General features: G+C 35.6%; 1 protein-coding gene across 2 annotated transcripts in view; it reads right to left on the minus strand.

Annotated features, from left to right (window-relative positions):
- Nucleotides 1-1,651: 1,651 nt before the first annotated feature.
- LOC128990856 (GATOR complex protein WDR59-like) overlaps nucleotides 1,652-24,975 on the minus strand; it is a 39,741-nt gene continuing 16,417 nt past the window's right edge. Inside the window, exons 13-23 of one of the 2 annotated variants that reach the window (XM_054413476.1) lie at nucleotides 11,764-12,018; nucleotides 11,050-11,191; nucleotides 9,970-10,106; nucleotides 9,366-9,499; nucleotides 8,791-8,976; nucleotides 8,031-8,157; nucleotides 5,968-5,997; nucleotides 4,004-4,179; nucleotides 3,422-3,515; nucleotides 2,964-3,117; nucleotides 1,652-2,728 (exon numbers count right to left, since the gene is read on the minus strand). In XM_054413476.1, coding sequence (XP_054269451.1) covers nucleotides 2,589-2,728; nucleotides 2,964-3,117; nucleotides 3,422-3,515; nucleotides 4,004-4,179; nucleotides 5,968-5,997; nucleotides 8,031-8,157; nucleotides 8,791-8,976; nucleotides 9,366-9,499; nucleotides 9,970-10,106; nucleotides 11,050-11,191; nucleotides 11,764-12,018 — 1,575 coding nt within the window. In that variant the 3' untranslated portion in view covers nucleotides 1,652-2,588. The remainder of the gene's footprint in view (nucleotides 2,729-2,963; nucleotides 3,118-3,421; nucleotides 3,516-4,003; nucleotides 4,180-5,967; nucleotides 5,998-8,030; nucleotides 8,158-8,790; nucleotides 8,977-9,365; nucleotides 9,500-9,969; nucleotides 10,107-11,049; nucleotides 11,192-11,763; nucleotides 12,019-24,975) is intronic. The other variant, XM_054413477.1, reaches the window with a different exon arrangement.

The following is a 24,975-nucleotide window of genomic DNA, read 5'->3' on the forward strand; positions in this document are numbered from 1 at the left end:
CTGAGACGAATCCCGAAATCCCGGGATTGGATTGAAGGCCCGGGATTGAGACCCCTAATCATGAACACCATGACGAAGTTTCCCTGACCGAAAGAGGCAATCTAAACACGTACATGAGATATTTAATTTATTTTTATAGCGATCGCAGCTTTTGCTGAGATAAGCAAATAAAGAATGAGTGATAAAAGGGTTTGATGGGGGGGGGGGAGGGGAAAGGGGCGCTACTCACATGTACTTGAGTCAGAGTTGGTCAGAGATTAAATAGCTGTGGCAAAAATCGCTCAAAATAATATTTTCACTGTGCAAGTGGTCCAAAGATTTTTCATGGCTGGTCAGGTGGATCAAGAAATATGTCATAATTATTTTAGATATTTTTATTGCAAGTAGGTCTTAATTAATTCATGTAAGGCACTTTACAATTATTGCCAACTTACACTATAAAACATTATATACAGATTCAACAATTCAAGTGAAAAAAGGTATACTTACAAAAATCTGTATTTACAACCTTAAAATGTAACTGAGTTACTCGCATCATGTACCAATTACATTACTGTGTATGATGTTTAGTGATGGTCGGATCCGGATATCGGACTACCGAATCCACAGGATCTAAGCTAGAACCGACGCCTGATTGGATCCAAAAAATTGGATTTTGGGCTAGATCCAGTTTTGATGGATCCGATTTATTTTTTTTTATTTTACCAACACAAAATGTTTTTTATAAAGTACAATTCATACATAAGAACAGGTGGTTGGGCATAGTGATGTATTTTAAAATAAAATTATTGGTTAAAATGATTAAAATAAACTCCATATAGAAGACTATCTGTGTCCATGACAAGACTGTCTGTGTCTCCATACCCTCTTGGTGGTCGTGCAAACTTTTGCAGGAAGTTTCATTTCATGATTTTGAAAATTTTAGAGTCCACCTAAAATGAGGAATATTGCTCAGCCATATCATTTATAGACGTCGACATATTCTGTGACATTCCCTAGCCATATAAGCTATGTTATTCTATATCTTATTACATCAACATTAAAACACTACCAATTTAATATAAAACAGTATGATTTAAATTGGATTTCTGTAAATATTACGTTTTTTTAAACCTGATTTTAATTTTTCAAGATCCGGATCCGGTACCGACATTTTATTGGATCCGCCCATCACTAATGATTTTCAATGAGTGGATTAACATCAACACATTAACACAACCGTCAACTAGTTTCTGAATTTCATACATATTACTTAAGTTTTAATTATTTTAATTTTCCAATGTATACCAAGTTGACATAACAGTTTTAACAGTTCTAAAACAGTATTTTTTTTAACAGGCACAAAAATTGCACCTGGCCCGTATCAGGTTTTGCTTTTAGGAACAATAGACTTCCACTCTTTTAGACACCTTGGGACGGAAATCTTGTCTAAACTAAAATTACCTCCGCCTCAGCAAACCTGTAGACTAAGCGAATTTCCATTTACCTGGCTGGATTTTTTTTTATGTTGATAACTTAGTATGAAATTAATAAAATTTCCAAATCTGATTAAAATATATCCATAAACAAACAAATTACAACAGTTTATTTATTCTCCATAAGAATAACATGGGAATTTTTTAAACTTATAATTTTTTATCTCCAAAATCGTTAGGCTTACAACAACGCTTCAATATACAAGAATATTTCTTTTTTAAGCTCTACAAAATGGTTTGGAAAGAAATTGTCAAATTTTAAGTTTTTAGAGTAAAAAATGGGGTAGACCAATTTTAACCCACAAAGTCCCCTTCCCATAGTTTGATCGTGCTGGTTTGAGAACTAATTCAAATAAATGGAGCTTTACACGTTTGTACAAAATTTAATCAAATCATTTTTGCTCGAGTTATCACGCTAACGGACACATGTATATGAATTTAAACGGGGGCTCTGGCGACCTCAAACGAAAAAGTAAAGGATCTAGGTCTTACCATGAGATCTACGGTAATAGATTATTCCCTATATGGGAAACTCCCTAAAAGTCTGATCGCCGAAGATAGTAAACAAATAATACAATGGATACATTGAAAAACCACACCCCAGTACTCTACCGATTAGATAAATAAATAACAACTGTACAAACAGGTTGTAAATTGAATGTTTTTGAGGTTATGGACACATTGGCGAAAGTGCAAAAGTGGTAAAGTTGCCACATCATCTTTTAATAAAATAGAATTCTAAACACTAGCACATTCGGTGACTGGCTCACACAACTACGTTCGTTTTTAATAAAAAAAAATGGCCACAGCTAGTCCACAGCCTATAGATAGGAAGTCTACTTCAGTATCCGATGTTATGTTGTCAGATTCTAACAGGTCCAAATGAGAGGGTGTCTATCTTAGACTTTGTATAAAACTTGATAATTTATGTTAAAGTTGAAGCCTTCACAGTAACACTATATCTGACACGGGCGGTTGAGTGGCTCATTCAACTAATTTTTTCTTAATAAACATAATAAACACTAAGTTTAAGTCGGTCTGTATAGATAGAATGTCTATTACAGTATCCGAAAGTCAATGTTCCAAGGAGATCAACTAGTCTTGTTAGGACTCTTAAGGCTCCACCACACTGGCGGACTCTATGATGCAATGACATCCGCAGCCACTCGGACACACACTCTCTGTCTTGAACCACTCCTGCATGTGACGGAGATGTCCACCATGGCCACACACTAGACAGCTACTCATGGATCCTACAACACACCAGCGAATAGGTAAGCTGTATAACCCCTTAAAACCATGCTCATTTGTTGCAACCTTGGAACAAATCAACTTTTAATTTATTAGATATCCAGCTTCAAGAACGAGGAAATCTTAACTAGAAATGTAATTAGTTGATTGTTATTTTATTGGTATCCAGTTATTACACAAGTAAATTTTGATTAGCAATGAATTTTGTTTCTAATTTTCGATGTAGGCTACAATTACCTCTAACAGACAGGTGACAGATGACACACTGCAAGGCAGGCTTTTTACAGTTTGTGCAGTTAGCCTCTAGACCTGATTTGCGACAATGTTGACAGTCAACCTTGGGCTCAATCCCTCTGTGTGGCTCGGGCATGGCAGACATGAACTTCAGCACCTGATGACATGAAAGTGAGCTTTAGCACCAAACAGCATGACTTCAACTTTAGCATCCGACAACAGTGTGCTGCACTTGCCACCATGACTGTAAAATTTAATATCAAATCAATGTAACCTTGAACCTGAGAATAGCTTGAAAAGACTAAAAACTGAAATATTAAAGACGCTCCAAGTATAAAAAAAACACTCACTCAAAACTAGTCCTGAGCTTTTGATACTTAACAAAAAGAACATGTTGGTTTAAAAAACAATTACTTCAAAGTAGATTTGAAAAGTGAAGTGGCGAAAGCATTGAAGCTTACCTGAGCTCTTGCATCCAACAAACGCCACCTGTATAGTATCTCTGCGTAGGCTTGTTTGTACTCGTCGTACAGGTGTGTGTTAGCTTCATCAACTCTAAAATCAAATATTTAAATCATAGTGTTATGAAGGTTAACCAACAAATTACTTGTTGCCTCTAACATAGTATTAAACAAACTAATAATCTATGTAATTTTTCTTTTTCTACAGTTTGATTAATTACTAATACAGGGTAATCTTATTTAACTCCCTCATACTACTTATACAACTTTAACGACATCCAAGGTAGCACTATTGTTACTGTTTAATGTTTTAACTATTTCAAGCTTAGATAGGTAAGAAAGATAAATATTTGCAGACACCTAGCGGAAACAAACCCATAATTCTGAATGAAGAGTAAAATATCACATTAATTGTGTTTTGAACATTTTCTGTCCTATCAACTAACTTGGACTCTTGTCTTGAGAAAGTTGTTGCTATGGTCTTATTCATCCAAAAACTAAAATAAAAATACTTTTTGTCTCAAATCTACCATCAAACAATACCAATTTGGGTTTACAAAATAATTTAGACTCTCGACTTACTCAAGTGACCGATCTATCTCAGTGTGGACAGAGAAGTGCTCCACGATGTTGGAGAGACGACAGTCGTCCAGAGACTCTGACCAGGAGTTGGAACGGTTCTGTTTGAGAACGGAGAAGTTCCATCCCTGCACGGACGTGTCTACCTGGTGTATGGTGTGGTAGGGAGATCCACCTGGCTAAAGGGAGAAGTTCAGAGTTAATAGCTGATAAAAACGACAATACAACTCAACACACACAACATATTCAACAATATTCAACTCGTGATCAGAAAGTGAATATGTTTAATAAATAAAAAAAAAAGATTGTTTTCAGTAAGCAGTTTTTGTGACTGGCCACCTTTTTAGGGCCAATTAAGTTTACTGTAGAATAAGTAATTTATACTTGGTAACGGGTGGAGTCCATCTACCTCCAGAAAGTTTGTTTAGTTTTCAACACAAGACACTTTGGAAAAGTCCAATTTAATAATATAGTAACAAAGAAATTGTTTCAGTGGTTTATCAGAAATCATAATTGTCTAAACTAGATAAGTGTTAAAACATTACCAAAAAATTGTTCAAATTATCATACATGTAGTCATTGCTATACACAGTGTATACTTTACAGCAAAATGGACGGTGAAGCTAAGTGTAATAAGATTAAGCAATAAAATTATAACGTTTAAGTGATAAAATAATGAACCTTAAAACAATTTTCATCTAATCCATATTATGAGGATAAGCGAACATGTTTAATCTATGGTTAAACCTGACAGACGCCAACATGCAATCCATGAAAATTTACTTTTTCAAATTGGAAAAAAAAAATTTTAAGGTCTGCTTTTGGGTCCTACGGTGTAGCTCAGTTGGCTTCTATCGAGTTATTCAATCAGTCAATGAGAAAATCCAACTATGAAGACACCTAAGTAGCCCAAGTAAGGATACTTACAAACCTTACAAAGTTGAATGTTTGAGGCACAAACATTTATTATAGCCTGATAAACTTCTTCATGCTTTGATATGGACGTTAGGGTTCTCAGAATGTAGTGGGCTTAAGGGCTGACGGAATGTGGTGGGCAGGTTTATAAAATGATGTGGTGGGCAAAACGGTTCATGGAATTTAAGGGGTAAAAGAATTTGGTAGGAAATTAAGTTGGATTTTTGGGTAGTGGAAAAATTTTTATGAATACATAGTGAGAACAGTCAATGATATAGCAAGTAAGTGAGCCTATTAAGTAAAATTTGTTACGATTGGACCAGGATGTCAGCTAATAAACTTCTAAATCCCCAAAGAAGGACAACTTTCCAGCAATAATTACAGTAGACTCCCTCTTATACGGACACCTTTTAACCGGACATCGGTTAAACCAGACTACACTCGGTGGAAATGACATGTCTTTAACCACACAATTTTTATCAGCACATCGGTTTAACCGGACTAGATCGGCATGAAGTGGGCGGTACTGAAACGACTGTTCTCGTGGGAAAGATTTGAGACCAGTGATCACGTGTCTAAATACAATGCTCTCCTAAATTTAAGTCAAATACTGTTAAACGGTCCGTTTTAACGAGTTTTTGGGGACGTCGGTTTAACCGGAAAACCCGTTGTCTGGACTGGCCTTGGTCCCGAGGATTCCGAATAAGAGGGAGTTTACTGTAACACAAAAAATTGCTCAAAGTGCAGGCCTGCACTAATTTACATAAATTATGACTGTTATTTGCTTTTCAGCCTACCAATATCTAAAGGCAACGGAGTCAATGTAAATTGAAAGTCTAAGATTATTACAAAAGACAACTACAAACTTCTCACAGCGATTGGACAAAAGTAGTCAGGAAATGGCCAATTCAAATAATGAAAAAGGTAATGAACACAGTTAAAATACTCGAGTGTGGGACTTTGTTTAGCTACAACTCGTTGTAAGGATATTAAGCTGTGCAGGAGATATTCATGCGACTGACTGACTAGGCCTACGGGGTGAAATGCCTTACCTTGATCCACCACTTCCCATTAGCCACCCGCTACAACGGAAAAAATAACCAATCATCAGGCTACAAATGAAACATGTCATCTTTAGGTCAATATATTATTGAACCACTGCTTGTTTTAGTTTAAAGTTTTTGTTTTTTTAATTTTTGTTTCAAGGGAGAACCAAAAGGCTGATTGAGGAGTTTTATTTTGTTTTGTATTTTGGGATGGGATAGAGATCAAACAGCTAACTTAAGAAATTTATAGTTCATGGCCTTATAGATCCAGTATGGAGATAAAAGTGATTTCTGTATGTGTTTATTTTAGGTTAACGAGAAACTACTGAAACCATCTGGACTGAAACTGCACAGTAAGGTAAATGAACTCGCCAACATTTAGGTCTATTTGTGTCCTTCATATTTTCTTTGACTACACCCAGAGCATCAAGGAGGAGCTTTTGGAAGTAAATATTGACTGATATCTTCTTGTTGTGTCAACAAAAGAAAACCACAAAGTTTGTAACATTAATTTTATTTACATTTTGTCAATTATTAATTTAATTCTGCTACACAACGGATTGAATTAAGCCTGAGAGAATATTGTTTTTACGATCAATGGTGGATGTATAACAACTGGTTACTGCAGTCGGCTAAAACAGCCAAGTTATTATCTTTTGCCTATTCTACCCCGACTCATGTTTACAAAACATGAGTAAAGCGACAAATACACAATAAAAGACTAAATATCAAAACACTGATATTTTGTCCCAAAGTAAAAAAAGTTTGACACTGACAAAGTATCATTTTTATGTTATGAGACCTTTTATTGTGTACCAAGCTATCTGAACTCTATCCCTTTTCAAAATACTCCTTAATTTTTTCTACAATTGATCCCCTTTATCTTCCAGTATTTTGTTAAAATAAAAAAAATGCTCATAGGCCTACTGAAGAAAATTTGGACAAGAAACATTTAAATAATTGCTAGGAAGACTTTTTAATTTTAAGGAAGCTGAAGTTCATCCACAGATTCACAAAAAAGGGGGTGTTTTTAGGTGGCTAAAGCGAACGATTAGCTTCACATATATTTTCCACAGTAGGCTACATTGTTTAAAAATTAGATTTCAATGTAGTTTACTCAACCATCCAATCAATTATGTTACCTATTATTGGATAGGCTAACAATAATTTGATATTTTTCAAGAAATTCTATATTTTAGCTTTGAGTGAGTCCACAACTACCAGGTTTATCTAAGTAGGTAGCTGAAAGTCGTTGCCAATAAATAAAACTCCATAGAACTTGAATAAAAATGAATGTCCATACCAATAACTCCAAAGTACACCGATATCTATTAACAATAACCTATTAAAGTAACAGCATTTGATTTGTACCTTTGGTTATCGTTATCAACATTATTTAATTTATATAACCTGCCTGATTATTATACAAGGTTCTTGCTATTAATTTTTTAAAACTTCTCAACAGTATTAACATCAAACATCTATTCAAAAAGCTAGACCTATTTTACATATTCCTGTAGGAACTCTAGACTAAGAACACGCTTAACAACATTTTTCCTTGTAAGATAAGAAAACGGAGGTGTCGAAAAACGATAAATTTTAGTCAGCACACAGACCATTCAATAGTCCATTCCACACTCACCGTGCAGTACTGTAAAATTTCAAATCTCAAATTTCAAGCCTATAGAACAAGTATTTCAAATGGCTGTATCTCAGTAACACTGGTCATTTTAAAGACATAAACCAGCCAAATGCCCCTTATTTTTTTTCTTTTTTCTAAGATTTGTTTAAAACTATTCTAGTTTTTACCATAACAAAGTCAAAATTCAAAGCCATAAAAAGCGTAAAGTTACAGAAATTATAAAATTTACTTTAACGCCTTCAAGAGAGTAGCGAGGACAGTTGAAACAACCCGCTTGACAATAAACATTAAGTTTTCAGTAGGGCTAATATCATAACACCGTAAGAACTGTACTGCATGGCAAATGTGGAAATGAATATAATTTTAAAATCCTGTACCTTGGAAAATCAGTTCATAAAATTTCCTTGCAAAAGCTAGATCAACTCACAGTGTTGTTGGTGGCTTTGTTGAGATGTTTGTTCTTGTAGCCGGCCTGACCTTCCAGCCTAGAACTGAGAGCACAACTCAACATGGCTGCCATCTGAATGTCGTACTGCTTTGCAAAGTGCCAGATTCTGGAGATAAAACAATAAGAGAGGAATACATTTATTGTCAAGTATAAAGCACATATTTCTATTTTCCATTTTCATTTTGTCCTGTTAGCAAATTTCCCATTTAGGGAATAAGTTATTACGGTAGGTTTAATGGTACAACCTAGATCCGGGACTGCTTTACTATTTTGTTTTGATGTCCCCAGAGGCCAAAAACACCATCCTTTCAAATTCATAATGTACAATTATTTATATGTGTCCGTTGGCACAATAACGAGTAAAAATCACCCGATTTTGATGAAATTCGATACAAACGTGTAAGCCTACATTCATTCAAATGAGTTTGTTAACCAGCGTAACAAGTCAACATAAAAAACGTCAACATAACACACCATATTTTTGTAATGATTGCAAGTTTCATTGTTAATGTTAACGATCTTCAAAAGAAGCCATGTCATCAGGACATCTTGCACAAGCCAGATGATGACAACTTAGAGATTAGAAGCTAGTTGCCCTATTGGAAAGTTCTGGATCTCATGAATACAGGTACTTACACCGATTCATTGCGCTAATAATAATAGAAAACAAATACAGAAGGCCATAAATAAACTTTTGTTAAAACAATCTAACTCGCTGACATTATAGTGTTTGACTCACATGGACTGCAGCATGTTGCGTGAGAAGGGATGAGCGTGCCAGGGGAAGTCGTCATCACGGTCGTTGGAAGGGTCGGTGGTCGCCAGAGCTGCCAATGACCAAGCCTGTACCAGATCTCTCCTTCCCACACTAGCGGCCACCATGGCGTTGTGATGGCACATCCCAGGGACATTGGCCCAGTCAAATCTGTTATCAAGTCGCTACTACAGTATTGTGGACAACATAGGCCTAATTTTTTATTCAAGCTAGAATATTAGCGTTAATACAATTTTTTATTTTCCCAGAAGAGGTTGGCAGACGTCTTTTCTTTTGTGACAACATTAAAAAAATAAAATAATAAAATAAACAAAATTTGTAATGAATATGAAAAATTAATTCCTTAAAACATTTTTCTCAACAATAATGCAAAGCTCTATGAGTACTGTAACCCTAAGCCACATTTATGGCCTCTATTTGCCATGTATCCTAGAAAATAGGCTATTACGTTACCTTATATATTTTCAGACCCAATAACTATGAACTCTGCAAATCAATTCTCTAAAGCATAAATACTATTGCCAAAACAAAAGACTTACATATAGTTTTCAGCAAGATTTCGCTGAACAAAGAACAGTTGAGAAGCGTCGTAGACAATGACGAGAGCTTTGTTGCTGCGGAGTTGTGGCCGTCGAGACAGATTACCTCCAACTCTAGGCCGTACTTGGCTAGGCTGTGAACACAAGTAAAATTATGTCTTTATGTGTAAAATCCTTGAGGTTAGAGTTAGTTGAAAACTATTTTGACTTCCTTAGTTTTGACTAGGGTATAGGAATGACAAGGCTGGCAAATGAACTTATATGATATTTAAATAAAATTTAAATGTTACGACCAGTATTACCCTAGATGATCGCCCTATAACCTCTAAAAGCCTCAGCCAATAATGATTGCCATGTAGCCGCTAGTAAATCGTTTGCTGATAACCACTGGTAGGCAATTGTGTTCCGCCAACTACGATCCCATAACGCCGCTAGTGCTATCTATTCGTTGTGTAGTCACTACTTCCGCTATTGACGATTGCAGCTAATGGCGCCAACCAAACATTGCAGCATTAATAATCAAAGAAATATTATTTACAGGTGAGATTTAAAATCAAATAATTTAATATTAAGTTGTCAGTAGTTCCCATAAAGGATATCTCACCCTGTCGTGGAAGTAGTAAGACGAGGAGACAGACAACACAGGCTCTGGCAATGCTGAAAGACTTCTGGGAGTAACTGCCTCTGTTCTACCAGCCAACCTCCGTACAGAGCCACTCTTGCAGAATGTCACCAGCAATCCTACATCAACAAGTTGGGCATGTTATGGCAAACATTTTTAGTTAGATAGGGTAAGCCAAAAAGCTGTTGGGAAAATAAAATTAATAAAAACAACTAGAGGTGGGTCAGCCTACTTTTTTTTACAAAGAAACGAGGTTCTAGCAAAAGGCTCTGACCTCAGCCTATTTTCAGGATAAAGAATAAAATTAAATTGTAATATTAAGTACATACAAGCATGATAAAACAAGGAACGAAATTTAAAAAATGCCAACTCATGTTATTTTTTTCTAAAAGGCAACATATTTTTAAATTACTACTGTTACGAAGTTAATTACAAATATAATACACCAATAGTATATGACACAACTTATTGAAATACACTGATTAAAAGAGCATTAGCATAACGGTTATTTGAAATAAATACAAATCTTTAACATTCAACAAACAGTTATAGCTGTTTCAATCAAAGCTGAGCGAGTAGGAGGAATAGTTTGATTTAATAAAAAGTGAACCTGATTACCTGGATTGACGAGACATTGTTTCCTCTTACATTTACTGCAATATCATTGTATCTTGAAGTAGACATGGAGAACATTTCCTTCAGTTGAGACATATGTTAAGCCGGGTTTTCCTAGGTGTGGAAGTGGAGAGCGGAGAGAGGAACGCGGAGAGCGGACTCCACTTGTCTTAGGTAATTAAATGTTACTGTTTTCCTAGAAGCGGAGCGGAACACCATGTTAATCTCTTTTCCGCTCTCCGCGTTCCTCTCTCCGCTTCCGCGCCTAGGAAAACCCAGCTTTAGTTTTTTATAGCTTTACGATCATGAGGATCTTGGCTTGACTTTCTGACTAGGTGCTTGAGGACAACTTGAGCTTTAAGGCTAGGCTTGGTTAAAAATTAAGCTGATTGCACCTCTAAAAACGATTCATCATTAATCAAAATATCCTTTAGTTGGAGAACTTACCAACATTGCAAAACTTGGCCCCAGAAGTCCTCGGGTATGGTATGGAAGCATCTTGATATCCAGTAAATATGGAGGAATGATCAACCAAAGACACTGGAGAGATCTGCAGCCTGTTCTTGTCTACTTCCTCATTGGCAGAGATCTGAAGAAAATAACTAAACATAATGGTAGATCTAAACAGATGTATAACAAAGGTTTCAAATTAGATCAATCACTTCAACATTCGGAAATGAGTTCTTCAAATAAATGGTTCTGTAGAAGTAAGTCATGTGGAACTTTCCTAAAATTCTTTTGAAAAAATTTACAACTTGTTTGATATAAAACTCACCGCTTGGTTATCTTTTATAAGTTGATATCCTTCAGATAGGAAAACTTACAAAATATATGTAAATAAATCACAATTATTTTACTAATGATCAAGTGCAATTCATTCCTAAAGAAAATTAAGATTTGTTTTACCACGTGCAAAACTGAATATTATAGCATTACTGTTTCTTTCATCCAAGATATGTGTAAAGGTAGCCTTCATTTGAATATTTTGTGACTGTGGAATATATATTTTTTAGAGTGAGGCAATAGTAGTTTGTTTATCAACATTCAATGTTTAAACATTGCCCAACCTTTCAGCCAAGAAAATACTACTTAAATTTAGTAAACACCGTAAAATAACGCTAACAGAATAACTATATTGAAAGCTAACAAAGGCAGCCTGACCTGTTCCAATGTGGCCACTGCTTGGCGAAGGCAAGGATCTAGACATGATCTGTTCCTGTGCACTCTCTGCTGCGCTGTGTGTTTCATCACCTTCAGTAACTTTGTCTTCACCACAATGTCTACGTTGGATCCTGATGCAAACTGGAACGCAGGGGCGCTGCCATACGGGTAGTTAGGGGGAAAAGTTATCAGGAGGTATACTATGTGGCTGCCTACAGAAATCTTGGCTGAGCAGGTACGGCGTACCACATCCATCTGAAACAGAAATATTTAATATAGCCTATATTAAAATTTATAATAAACTGACTTAGAAGATTAAAGGAATCGTTTCATGGCTGTGAATGTCCTTACACGTTCTTAATTATTAAACTAAAATTAAATTCATTTAACTGGTACCTGGGGGCAACTGTTTTGTAATTACACACTTTAGTGGGATATTCAAATATTTCCCATACAAGGATGTGAGTTTGTGCTACGCACCATAAAGCTTTCTATAGACTTTTCATTAACTTAGGCCTACAAAATTCCTTTGGCTAATAAGTTAGCCCACATTGAATCCAAAGTCATTTCTTTCCTAATAAAGATAATTCCTAATTTGTGTTTTATTTCTGTCTAATGAGGTAAGTCTTTATCTTAAATTTATAAAATATGAATAATTTTAACAATAAATAGATTTAGTAGGTTACAATATAAAATTTATTAATGAAATACAAGATAAGTTATTGGTTGAATTAGCTACATGGTAAGTTAACAATGGTAAATTTTCAAAATGGTGGGGTTTCCAAAGTGGATGATATTATTCTAGGCTTATATTGGGTTGGTTTCTTCTGAAGTACTAATTAATATTTAAATAGGCTATGAGCTCTTAATCTCAGGGAGGGGTGGTCGTGCCGGTTCGAATGATATATTAGGCTTCTTTAAAATGTAGATAATTTAATTTAGTTATTATTCTGAAATACTAGGTTCGTGATGCTATTAATATAATAATGTTAAATGTCCAAAGAAAGATTCCAAATGGTTTCACTGAATTTAATGAAATAAAATAGAATTTGAAGATTAAATTTTGAATAAAAGTTCAATTTGAAATATATATATATCTTGATGAGTTAGGTTAATTGGGCCTAGTAGGCTATGCTGATTAAATGTCCAATGAAGATTAAATTTGTCCTTAGTTAAATAAGATGGATGATGATTACCAAATCTGGAGTGTCTGTCTTCTTATAAATTGGTACTCTTCAATGCACTTGTCCAATACTTTTGGATGATAAGAAATTTAAATTTTAGGTTTTACTTTGGGATTATGAATTTTAGTTTAAATTAAACACAATTTCCAATAGAATGATGTTCACACTGTGAAGAGTTGGCAGGATCTGGGGAGAGGCAATGGTAGAAGCTCAGGAAGTCCATGTCCATTGTTGAAGTGATGTACAGCTGGTTAATTTACATGAATGACACTTGCCACAGTAATTTTGATTTTCTTTGGATAATTTTGAAAAGTGATACTATATTTAAGATGTTATTACTATATTGCAATTTTCTTACAATTATATATTATTCTAAATAAATAATTATTGTTGGTTTTTGATGAGTACAGGATAGGTATGGAGAGAATTTGCATAAATATTATATTGTAACATAAAATATGATGATGTTTCTGTGGGGTGATGGGATATTATATAACATTAAACAAAATTTGATAAAAAAAATAACATATTAACAAGGAGAAACATATTAAATAACTGATAATATATTATCAGTGGCATGAACAGACATTATGAGAGAAAATATACAAAATAATAGAGAAATTAATGTTAATGATGAATGAATGACATGTAATATTACAAATTATCCCCACAGAAATCTGTATGCTATGAAATGAAATACAGATTTCGACAAAATATGAAATGGAATCATGAATCATTAATATGAATGATACTTACAGATAGGTATGAATAACATTAAATGATTGATTTTCTGGATGATAGAACATTGGGTGATAATACAACAAAATTATAATCTAAGTTAACAAATGTGTGGGACAATAACATTAAAATGGGGAAATAGAATAGAGTGTTCATGGCCTGGCATGGGAAGAAAGGGATATTATGGCTGTTGTTCCATACTGTTCAATATCAAATAACTTTATTGTTTCTTTGTTATTAAGGAGAGTTCACAGTTTATTAGTAAGTGAGTATTGTCTATAAACTTTATCACCTGGGTATTGATGATGATCCATGCTTTATCAAGTATGTCTTTTTACTGTGACTTAAAAACTTTAAAAAATATATATTTTGCACATGTGCATTCACATATCACGTTTGGCATAGCACTCTACGGCTCAACAAAAATATGTAATCTAGATAGCATTTTAAAGGAGCAAAAAAGAGCGGTTAGAATCATGCTTAAGCTGCAGCATGATGAGTCAGCTAAAGAGCATTTTAAGGACCTAAAAATCTTTACTGTTTACGGGCAGTATATATATGAATCAATAATGATTGCAAAAAAACAAGAAGAATATTCGGAACCAAAAGAAAAATCCCATTCTTATAATTTAAGAAATAAAAACGAAAATGTACAACCACATAGGACTAAATTTTTTGAAAAGAAACCATCCTATGCAGGTAATAGATTTTTAAAATTTATTCCAAAAAATATTAAAAAAGAAACAGATCCAAACAAATTTAAAAAAATATTGAAAGAGTTTTTAATAAATTTAGCAGTTTATTCATTTGACGATTTTTTCACCTCCCTTAGTCGCTATGATAAATTATCTTACTAGATTTGTAAAATGTATTTGTTGTTTTTATAACCATTCCTCATGTTTTGCTGTTTTTTATCCTGTTGAACTATTTTGACACTATTTTTATTGTAATTATTTTGACACTATTTATTGTACAATGTACATAAAAATGAATAAAGATATTTGAATTGAATTGAATATTAGTTTATGGAAAACACAATTTAAGGGGTCACGCACTCGCGATTAAGGTCCATGGCACAATTTGGTTGGAGATGATGATGCACAAAAGTCTATTGATGGATGAAATACATTATGAAATTTATTAATATACAATGTCTTCGAAGGTAGGGTCATCATTATCTATCTCGTCGATCACAGCTTCTATTGCTCGGGTTGGTTCCAAATATTTCTTGAGGGCTGATATATGGTAGGGGCCGTATAAAACATCTTCATCTTCTTTCGCTGATATTTATTTAATTAGCTGCTTAATGTTTCACGTTCTTCTGTGGTTATGTACGTATTTGTTGCTAGGGAATAATCTATTTCTTCTTGGGTTAATGTTTCATCTTCGATTGGATCTGTTTTTCTATTTTTGAAGTTATTTATTGTGCTATTAAATTTATTATATATTGGATCATCGTGATATACATCAAACGTTTCATCATTAAAATATTCATTATTTGGCCTATGGCTATCATTAATTATTAAGTGACATATTTGTCCCTCTTGGTTGCACATACAAAACTTCAAAGTAACATTGTGATTATTTATCTGCATATCTATTTCATTTGTGTTGAAATTCAGATCCATTTTAAGATTAGACAAAACATCTACTCCTAATATTATAGGTTTTATTAGTGTTGGATATAATAATGGGAACAGCCCAAAAAATTAAAGTGAAAGTAATAAATACCTTTTGCAAGAGTAAATTTGCTTACTGAACTTGTAGTGTAGTGGGGTACCCCATGTGTCTTCTTCAGTGGCTAACACGGAACTAGCTTCAGAGATAAGGTTGGGGTTTGACCTTTGATACTGAGGCTGTTTATACAGGTTGGGTGACTAAGGAATAGGGAAATTGTTAAACTTGATTGTCTATACCGCCCACCAAAAAAAAAATTAAAAACTTTTTTTTTTACACAAAATTGAAAAACAAAAGCAAACACCTTGTTCAAAAAACTAAAAAATCTTCTATGGAGTATGTAAATATACTTCTTCTTACTCCATGGGGAGAGGACAGAGCTTTGAGACTGACCTCTTGAAAACTCCATTTGAAGTTTTGACGCTCACAACACGGACAATACCGTCTTCGCCAGGATGAGTTTCAATAATTCTGGCAGTTAACCATGATGCAGGTGGCAAGTTTGAATCCTTTATTAAAACTAGTTCGCCAATCTTCAGGTTAGGATTTTGGACGAACCATTTTTGTCGTTGTTGTAGTTGGTGTAAGTATTCTAGATTCCAACGATTCCAGAAGTGCTGTAGAGTTTGTTGAATTAGTTGCCACCGTGACAGTCGATTCATAGGTGTTGAAGTGAAGTCTGCTTGTGGTAAAGCAACTAAGGGTTGGCCAATTAAAAAGTGACCAGGAGTCAGCGGTTCGAACTCATTAGGGTCAGACGATAGACTACAGAGGGGTCGTGAGTTGAGAATAGCCTCAATCTGAGTCAAAAGTGTGGAGAATTCTTCAAAGTTTAAAATTTGACTGCCTAGAACTCGTTTTATGTGGTGTTTTGTTGATTTAATGCCAGATTCCCATAATCCGCCAAAATGAGGTGAGGAAGGGGGTATAAAATGCCATGTGATTCCTTGATTTGATAGTTTGGGAAGAATTGAATCAAATTGTTGAGAGAAGAATTGATACAGCTCCGTAAGTTCTCGATTCGCTCCAACAAAATTTGTTCTTTGGTCAGAGAAAATGTCACTACATAAACCTCTTCGAGAAATGAATCGCTTGAAAGCGGCAAGAAATGCTTCAGTAGAAAGGGATGACACCATTTCCAAGTGCACAGCCTTGGTTGCCATACAAACGAACAGACAAATGTAACTTTTAAGTAGTTGTGGCTTCCTCAACTTATCAGACTTGGTAGAATAAGGACCGCCAAAATCAACACCGACTTTAAGAAAAGGTCGAGTGGAAACTATTCTCTCTTCAGGTAAGTTACCCATAAAAGGTTGTGGAGTTTTACCTTTATATCTTGCGCAAGTAACACATTTGGCTAATCTATGTCGAATGACAGTGCGTGCAGATATTATCCAAAATTGTCTGCAAAGCAGTGATTGTAGAGTTCTAGGGCCGACATGTAAATAATTCAAATGGTAATGATCAATAAGCAGATAAGTTAGATGTGAATTCTTCGGCAAAAGCATAGGATGTTTTGCGTTGTAAGGAAGCTGGGCTTTCTCTAGACGTCCCCCGACAAATAGAATACCAGATGAATCGATGAAGGGGTCCAGTCGTTGCACTGCAGGAGTACAAGTCTTCTGTTTCAGAATACAATCAAAGTGTTCTTGGAAGAATTTTTGCTGAGTAAGCTTCACTAAAGTACCAAGAGAAGTATTCCATTCAGTCGCTGTCAGGTACTTTGTTTTAGTTAAAGGTTCTACTTTGCGGCAGTTAAACGAATAAATCTCAAAATCCAACCAAAACAATTTTGGAGTTTAGTTAGATTAGAAAAGTCTTCCAAAGTTGAGTACAATGGCGTTGGTTGAGGGATGCCAACTGAAGCAGTAACTATTTTTGAGGCGGGGCGAAATTCATTTAAACCCTCCTCAGGGATGTTAGTTTTCTGCACCAGGGTAATGGGTGGCCAAGATTGTTGGTCTTCGCTAAGCCAGGTAGGACCATACCACCAAAGCGAGCAGTCTAGTAGTTGATGAGGGAGCAGGCCTCGAGAAGCTACATCAGCGGGATTACTTGTAGTCGGAGTGTGCGACCAGCAGGACGGTTCGATGAGGTGTTGAAGTTCAGCTATGCGGTTAGCAACAAAAGTTTTTAGGAGATGCGGAGAGGTATGAATCCAGTGTAAGACCACCATTGAATCGGTCCAAGCGTAGAGGGGAATATTTTCATACTTGCATGAAATAATAATTTTGCAAAATGACATTGCTTTACTTAGCAGAAGTGCACCACAAAGTTCGAGTTTAGGAATACTTATTTTCTTGAGGGGAGCAACTTTTGACTTCGCCATTAGCAGATTGGTCATAACAGAGCCATCAGAGGTGACAACTCTGAGATAAACCGAACATCCATAACCAACTTCCGAAGCGTCAGAAAATCCATGGAGTTGCGCACCAGTAGAATTTTGAGGCAAAACGTTCCTTGGAATTCGTAATTTACTTAGAAGCGGCAAGTCATGAAAGAAGTTTTTTGACTGAGTGAATAAATCATCGGGAAGAATCTCATCCCAATCCAAACCAAGAAACCATATTTGTTGCATCATACACTTGGCCCAGAGTACGACAGGGGTGACTAAGCCCAAAGGGTCAAAAATACGGGAAATCATAGACAAAATTCCTCGTTTGGTTGGTAAAGTTTTCTGAATAGGAACTTCATAAGTAAACTCATCGGTGTTTTGGTTCCACTTTAAACCAAGTACCTTAATGAACTGATTGTGGTCCTTATCTTCAGAAAATAAAATATCTTGAGACTTGCTTACAATATCCTCTAAAAGTTCACGAGAATTACTGGCCCATTTACTTAGTTCAAAACCACCACGCTTTAAGAGCTCAATCAATTCAGATTTGAGTTTGAAAGCTTCATCTAGGGAATTGCTACCAGTGAGACAATCATCAACGAACATGTCATTCAAAATAGCCTTGCTAGCGAGTGGGAAATCAGCACCTTCATCAGCTACAAGTTGATGTAGCGTTCTAATGGCCAGAAATGGTGATGAACTAACACCATAGGTGACAGTATTCAATGCATAAGTAGCAAGCGGTGAGTTTTGGTTTTCTCTCCAAAGAATGGTTTGGAAAATCCTATCTTCAGGATGGATCAATATCTGACGATACATCTTACAGATGTCTGATGAGATAACAAAAGGGTGAAGGCGAAAGCGGGTCAAGATTTCAGAAACATCATTTTGCAGTTTCTTGCCCGTTAATAGCTTGTCATTGAGAGAAAATCCATTTGAACTGCGGGCCGAGGCGTTGAATACAACTCTCAATTTAGGATTTTGTTCTGAGTTCTTAAAAACTCCATGATGCGGAATAACGTATGTTGAAGTAGTCGAAGTTGAAGAATGAAGCTGAGTCATATGGCCTAAATCCTCATATTCCTTCATAAAATTTACATAGGCCGATTTGAAGTTGAAATCACTCTGGAAACGTCGCTCAAGAGCGTGAAAGTTACGTTCTGCATGGTGGAAAGTGTTTCCTAAGTCAACTGGATTTTCACAGAACGGAAGTCGAACAATATATCTTCCAGAAGGATCCCTGGAATGTGTTTTAACGAATATTCTCTCACATGCTTGATCTTCAGGACTTATCGGCTTAGATTGTGGTAAATCTTCAAGTTCCCAAAATAGTTTGAGATGTTTCTCAAGTGAGGACTCAGTAATGGACAAGTTAGTGCAGATAGAAGAGCACGTTGGTTGGTTTTCAAAATAAGACAGACTGGTTCTACCAATTAAGGTCCATCCATAAATGGTTTTGAATGGAGTAGGGAATCCAGGAGGGCTATTTGACCGCCCACCGTCACAAATCAAGGGGAATAAATCAGCTCCAATGAGGAAGTCAACCGGTGAAGGCTCATAAAAATGTGGGTCGGCTAAATTCCAATCCTTAAAATGATTGATAATGTCCTTGGTTAACCGTACAGATGGTAAAGGAGAAGTAATCTTGTTCAAGACAATAGCAGTAGTTGGAATTAGAGGAGTATGAGCTTTGGTAGGCTTCAGTATACACGACACTTTGCCTTTGGTCGAAGTGACAGCAGTTTGTGAAATACCTAAGACATGTTGTTCTAATTTTGAACGAGGAAGCCCAAGTTTTTTCACACAGTGATCAGTGATAAAACAACTCATGGATCCAGGATCAATTAGTGCTCTAAAAGTCTGAAAGTTGTTGGTAGAGTCTTTAAGCTGAATAAGGGCAGTGCCAAGAAGAGTAGTTACACAGGGTGTAGGAGCATTTGTGTGATGAACAAAGCTGACTTGAGAAACTGATGTTTCCTTGTGGGTTTCAGGCTGTAACGTTGAGTCTAAGTTAGGCCTTGGAGATTTATTTTGGTCAAAAGTTGAATTAGTCTTGAGGAAATTATCTTCATGCAGGGAAGTGTGATGTTTTTTGCCACATTTTCTACATAAATTAATTGAATTACATTTATTCAGCATATGTGAAGCATTTAAACAGTTAAAGCAACATTGTTTACTTCGGATGAAATCACGTCTGGCACCAGGAGTCAAGTTAAGATATTCAGGACAAGAATACAGGTTATGGGCCTGAGTGCAAAATAAACAAGTTGGAACCTGAGTTTTGGCGAGAAAAGTTCTTTGTACAGACTTATCTGACTTGGAGTACTTGTTAGGCTTACTGGTGGAAGTCGAACGCAAGTCGGTTTGCCGGGAAGTGGTGTGAGTTGAAGCAGGAGACGAGCCCTGAGCTGCATCGAGAGACTTGCAGTGATCCTTGAGAAACTTCAAGAAATCATCTAAGGTAGGGAACTCTTTGTCTGAGAATTTTCTTTCAAAAAGTTGGCGAGTGTGCTTATCTAACTTTTTCAATGAAATATGTAAGATAATGAAATCTTCTAGATTCGGAATTGAACTAATTGCTTTTAGAGCCATGGTGTTTTCTGTAATTAAGTCTAACATATTTCTCAGCAACTTGGGATTTTCATAAGTCACTGATTGTAAACATAAGATTTCTTCAATGTATTGACAAGCGAGTAGACGTTTATTATCATACCTGTCATTAAGTTGGGTCCAGACTAAGTCAAAATTATCTGAACACATAGGCAGTGATCTTACAAGTACATTTGCTTCATTTTTCGTACAAGAAATCAAATAGTGAAACTTTTGAATTGGTGTAAGTGAATCGTCTGAGTACACTAGGGCTATAAACATTTCCTTAAAGTGGGGCCACTCTTTCATAGTGCCATCAAAAATAGGCAAGTTAATTCTAGGAAGTTTTACATTAGAAGTCGAAGTAGATTTTTCTATTTGTGAAGCATCAGACAACTGATCTTTAGAAAATAATTTATTTCTAATGGCTAGTATACTGTAATAGTTATCATCTACTTCATTGGTTACAATTTGTAATGATTTCAATTCCTCAGGCTCTTTTAACTGAATAAAACATTTAGCCATATCGTTTTGGTATCTTACAAAGCTTTCATAATGGGCAGGTAGCCGCTCACAGCGAACCTTGAACTCGGAGAGCTCATCTGGACTATGGTCTACAGATAAACCTAAACCCTTTTTTTGAAGTAAATCAATTTTCTGTACAAATGAATCCCTCTTAAATTTAAGAAGTTCAATTTCCTTCTTGAGCTTTTCAGTCATTTTGATAGGTTACGCATAAATCAAATAAAATAGTTTATAATAATGTCAGGCCTAGTGAAGTAAATAATAACAAAGTTGATCATGTAGGCCTACTTCATAACAAACATGAAATGATTCAATATTCATTGTAATGATAGAAGTCTACTTTCAGCATTAAGTAGAAATAATAATAAAAGGAATACACACCAGTAACATGTTCAATAAATTCTTCAATCTTCTTGTATTATTCAGAATACAGTCATAACATAACCTCAATGTAAATGGAAATTGGAGAGAATGGTTGTCAACATTGAATAAAACCAAATAAGTTAAAGTAACTCTGGGAAATCAGGTGTACCAGCAGTGATGCAGGCTTTGACTCTCTTTACCCTCTTGATGTAGAAGTAATAGAAAAATTACCCTCTTCTTGAACAAAAATTTCCCTGCTACTCTTCTGGGTAATAAGAAAAATTACCCTCTTCTAGCACAAAAATTCCCTGTCGAGGGACAAAATAAAATAGGTTGTTGGTGGAACAGTGGACTTGAAAGAATTAATTGAAATACTCTTGAGACAGTGGAATTGAAGGAATTGAAAGGTCCAATGGTCCTGTCCACATCACTTGAACTAACTTGAAATGCTTGAATGTGACTTGGCTTGCATGAAATTACATGAAAACAATCATTCTTTTCCTGAATTGAAAAGTCATAAAAATATAATTTAAAATACTTCTTGAGGTTAATGTCTTGAATAAAATTACCAAATAAATTTTGGAATGAAATATGTGTTACTTTAGTTATTAAATAGATTTTCTTGGAATTTATTAACTGTTGTAATTTTATTTCTTGATGTGACTTGATGGTGGGTTAAAAATTAAATTGGAAATATTTGTTAGGTACTGGATTGATTATCAGGGTTCGAAGGACCAAATGTTGGATATAATAATGGGAACAGCCCAAAAAATTAAAGTGAAAGTAATAAATACCTTTTGCAAGAGTAAATTTGCTTACTGAACTTGTAGTGTAGTGGGGTACCCCATGTGTCTTCTTCAGTGGCTAACACGGAACTAGCTTCAGAGATAAGGTTGGGGTTTGACCTTTGATACTGAGGCTGTTTATACAGGTTGGGTGACTAAGGAATAGGGAAATTGTTAAACTTGATTGTCTAATTAGATTTGGTACAATAAGATATTCCAATGGCAAGGTGTGTTCTGCAATTGTGGTGAGAACGTAAATAATTCGAGAGACTCGTTTAGATCGCTCATTTGTAGCAGTTTTGATTACTGTGTTATTAACTGGAAATTCTTCAAATGGTGAAATTTTGGATTTGTTTTCATTGAACCAGGATTCTGATATACAAGTTATTGATGAACCAGAGTCGACTAATGCGTTTACTCTAATATTATTAAGTTTGATGCTAATTTCTGGGCAACTTATTTGAGTGAAATTTGGAGATTGATTATTTTCTGAATCATTTTCTAATAAGAAGTTCTTATCGCACATTATACTTTGGGATTGAAGATTATTTATTTCATTACCGAGACTTTCATAAATAGGCGCTGTAATTTTAGAGTTAACTAATGATAATTGACCCTCTCGGTTGTCGCTTACAGCGCCGAACCGTTTTCCTGTATATTTGTTGCAGGATGAGTTTGTGGCTCGTAACTGTGTGATGATTGGTTATTTGGAGGAGCACTTGGCACGTAGTTATTTTGTCTCATTACTGCGCAAAGCTGAGCTTGTTCTTGGGTTGGGTGGTTTCTGTAGGTCCGTTGGTTGTTGTCACCGTTACGTGGAGGATAATTATCTGTCTCGTTGATATGGTTTATTTTCATGGTTTCGGTCGTAATTAGGATGATTGTAGTTAGGACGGTAATTTTGATGATTTGGATAATTTCTGTGTTGGTGATTGTTGTTGTATGAATTGTTGTGATATGAAGGTATCTTGGGTTGGAACGCTCTCTGATTCTCGTTGCGGCCGTTTTGATGATAGGTGTGTGGTTGTTGATTTGGAGTTGTCGGTCGGTTGTTGGATGAGCTGTTGTGATTCTGGTTGTTGGTGCGTGTCTTCTTTGGTCCGTCTTTGAGATCTTCACGTTGTAGAAGTCTTTCTAATGCACGTACGGTGGTGATGTTCTGTACATTGATGCAGTCTTGTACGATGGAGTCAAATCTCTCTGCCATCAGTGTCACGATTTCTTCTTCGGTCAGGCAAGGGCTCATAGATTGGAGTGAAATTACACGTTCTGTAAGGTATTCGCTGCGGCTGAGGGTACCATTTGACCGGTATTTTTCTGATTCGATTTTGGCTCTTAAGCTGCGTTGTACTTCTCTTGACCAGTATTTAGCTTCAAATTCGTTGGAAAATTGTTCCCAGGAACTTAAGTCAGTCTTTACAAGTTGTAGCCATCTTGAGGCGGGACCTTCGAATGAGGTTTCTAGCAGGTCTTTGAGATATTCAATCGGGTCATAATTGCTGTTTCGCTCAAGTCCTCTGTCGTAATATCTTTTCAATTTATTAAGATATTCTTTTGGGTTGCCACTTCGGCCATTGAATTTTGGTAGTTGTCGGTCTTTCTCTTCATTTCCATTGCATATAATTTTGATTGGGCCTTGGAAGTTTTCAAATGTTTTGCTCTGTTTGAGGATTTCCACTTCTTGTTCACATTTAGTCAGATTTTGATTTAAATTTTGGATTTCAGCTTGCTGAGATTCTAAAGTTTTGTTTTGGATGGTGAGTTTTGGGAGAATTTCGTTTTGTATGATGGCCAAATTAGCTTTGGAATTCTGTTCAGATTCTTGCCTGGTTCGTTGAGAAAGTTCTTCAATTTTTTGACAGCAGATAGGATGTCATTTTGTCTTTGTTGATTTTTATTATCAGATATTGATTGTTGTTGTGTAAGATTATCAATCACGAATTGACGCATTTGATCTTGTGATTCATCAATTTTTCGTGTGAGTTTCTCATTGAGTTTAATCATTTCCTCAGCTTGTGTTGTCTGAGTGATCTTAATTGAGTTAATTTCGATCTGGAATTTATTTTGACTTTCACGATTTTCTGAAATTTGAGTTTCTAGCGCGTTTCTGCAAGCTTGAATTTCTAGGCTATTAGCATCAATTTTATCATTGAAGCTTTGAGTGAGTTCAACTTTTAATTCATTGAGTTTGCTGTTGATTTTGCTGTCAATTTTAGCATAGGATTCGTCAATTTTGTTGCTCAATTTAGTGTCCAATTTGGTCATGAGAGCAATTAAAGTATTAATATCTGATTGTGCAATTAGTGTTGACGTGACAGTTGCATTAGTTGCTGTTGCAGTTGCACCAACGCAAGGGTTGTTTACAATCCGTTGCGTGTTGTTAAGTCTAGGTGACGTTCGTCGGCGTCGGCTATATTCGGTAACGATCGGCTGTGTTCGGGTGCGGGTGTCCAGGGCCGTCGCGTGGCTTTTTGGCGCCCGGGGCGGGATGTTACCAGGCGCCCCCCCCCCCCCAACACACAATGAGTGATGATGTCGCTATCTTTGTTTTAATCCCCAAAAACAGACACCTAAAGGGACTGAATCACCTTACAAAAGTACTAGAGTCAGGAATCAGGGATTGATTATTAGGGATAAATTACTTAAATTTTGTATGCAAATCTTTTTTAATTGATGATAACCAAATCCCTATTAATGTAAGAATATGTTAAAATGTATAAAAAGTACTATACTGTATATGTTATTAATTAATACAGAGCAAATTGAAATTAATGCAATGTATGCAAAACCTCAAACCAAACCTACTCTGAATAGAATTTTTATACAGAATAAAAGAAAATCACGTTATCACGTTTAGATATGAGATCCTAAACATTAAATGTAAACTAGAGAACCTGGCACACGAAATCGTGCGCAATTTAGACAAAGGAGAAGAAGGATATGTATTGATTTTTTTTATTTGGCGTTATCTCGTTTCTTGGTTTTGTTGCTAAAGCTGGTGATGGTAAAAGGCCTA

Source organism: Macrosteles quadrilineatus, unplaced genomic scaffold, assembly GCF_028750875.1.
Source record: "Macrosteles quadrilineatus isolate MER2022 unplaced genomic scaffold, UCM_ALF_1.0 Scaffold_3__2_contigs__length_128488019, whole genome shotgun sequence".
NCBI lineage: Eukaryota > Metazoa > Arthropoda > Insecta > Hemiptera > Cicadellidae > Macrosteles > Macrosteles quadrilineatus.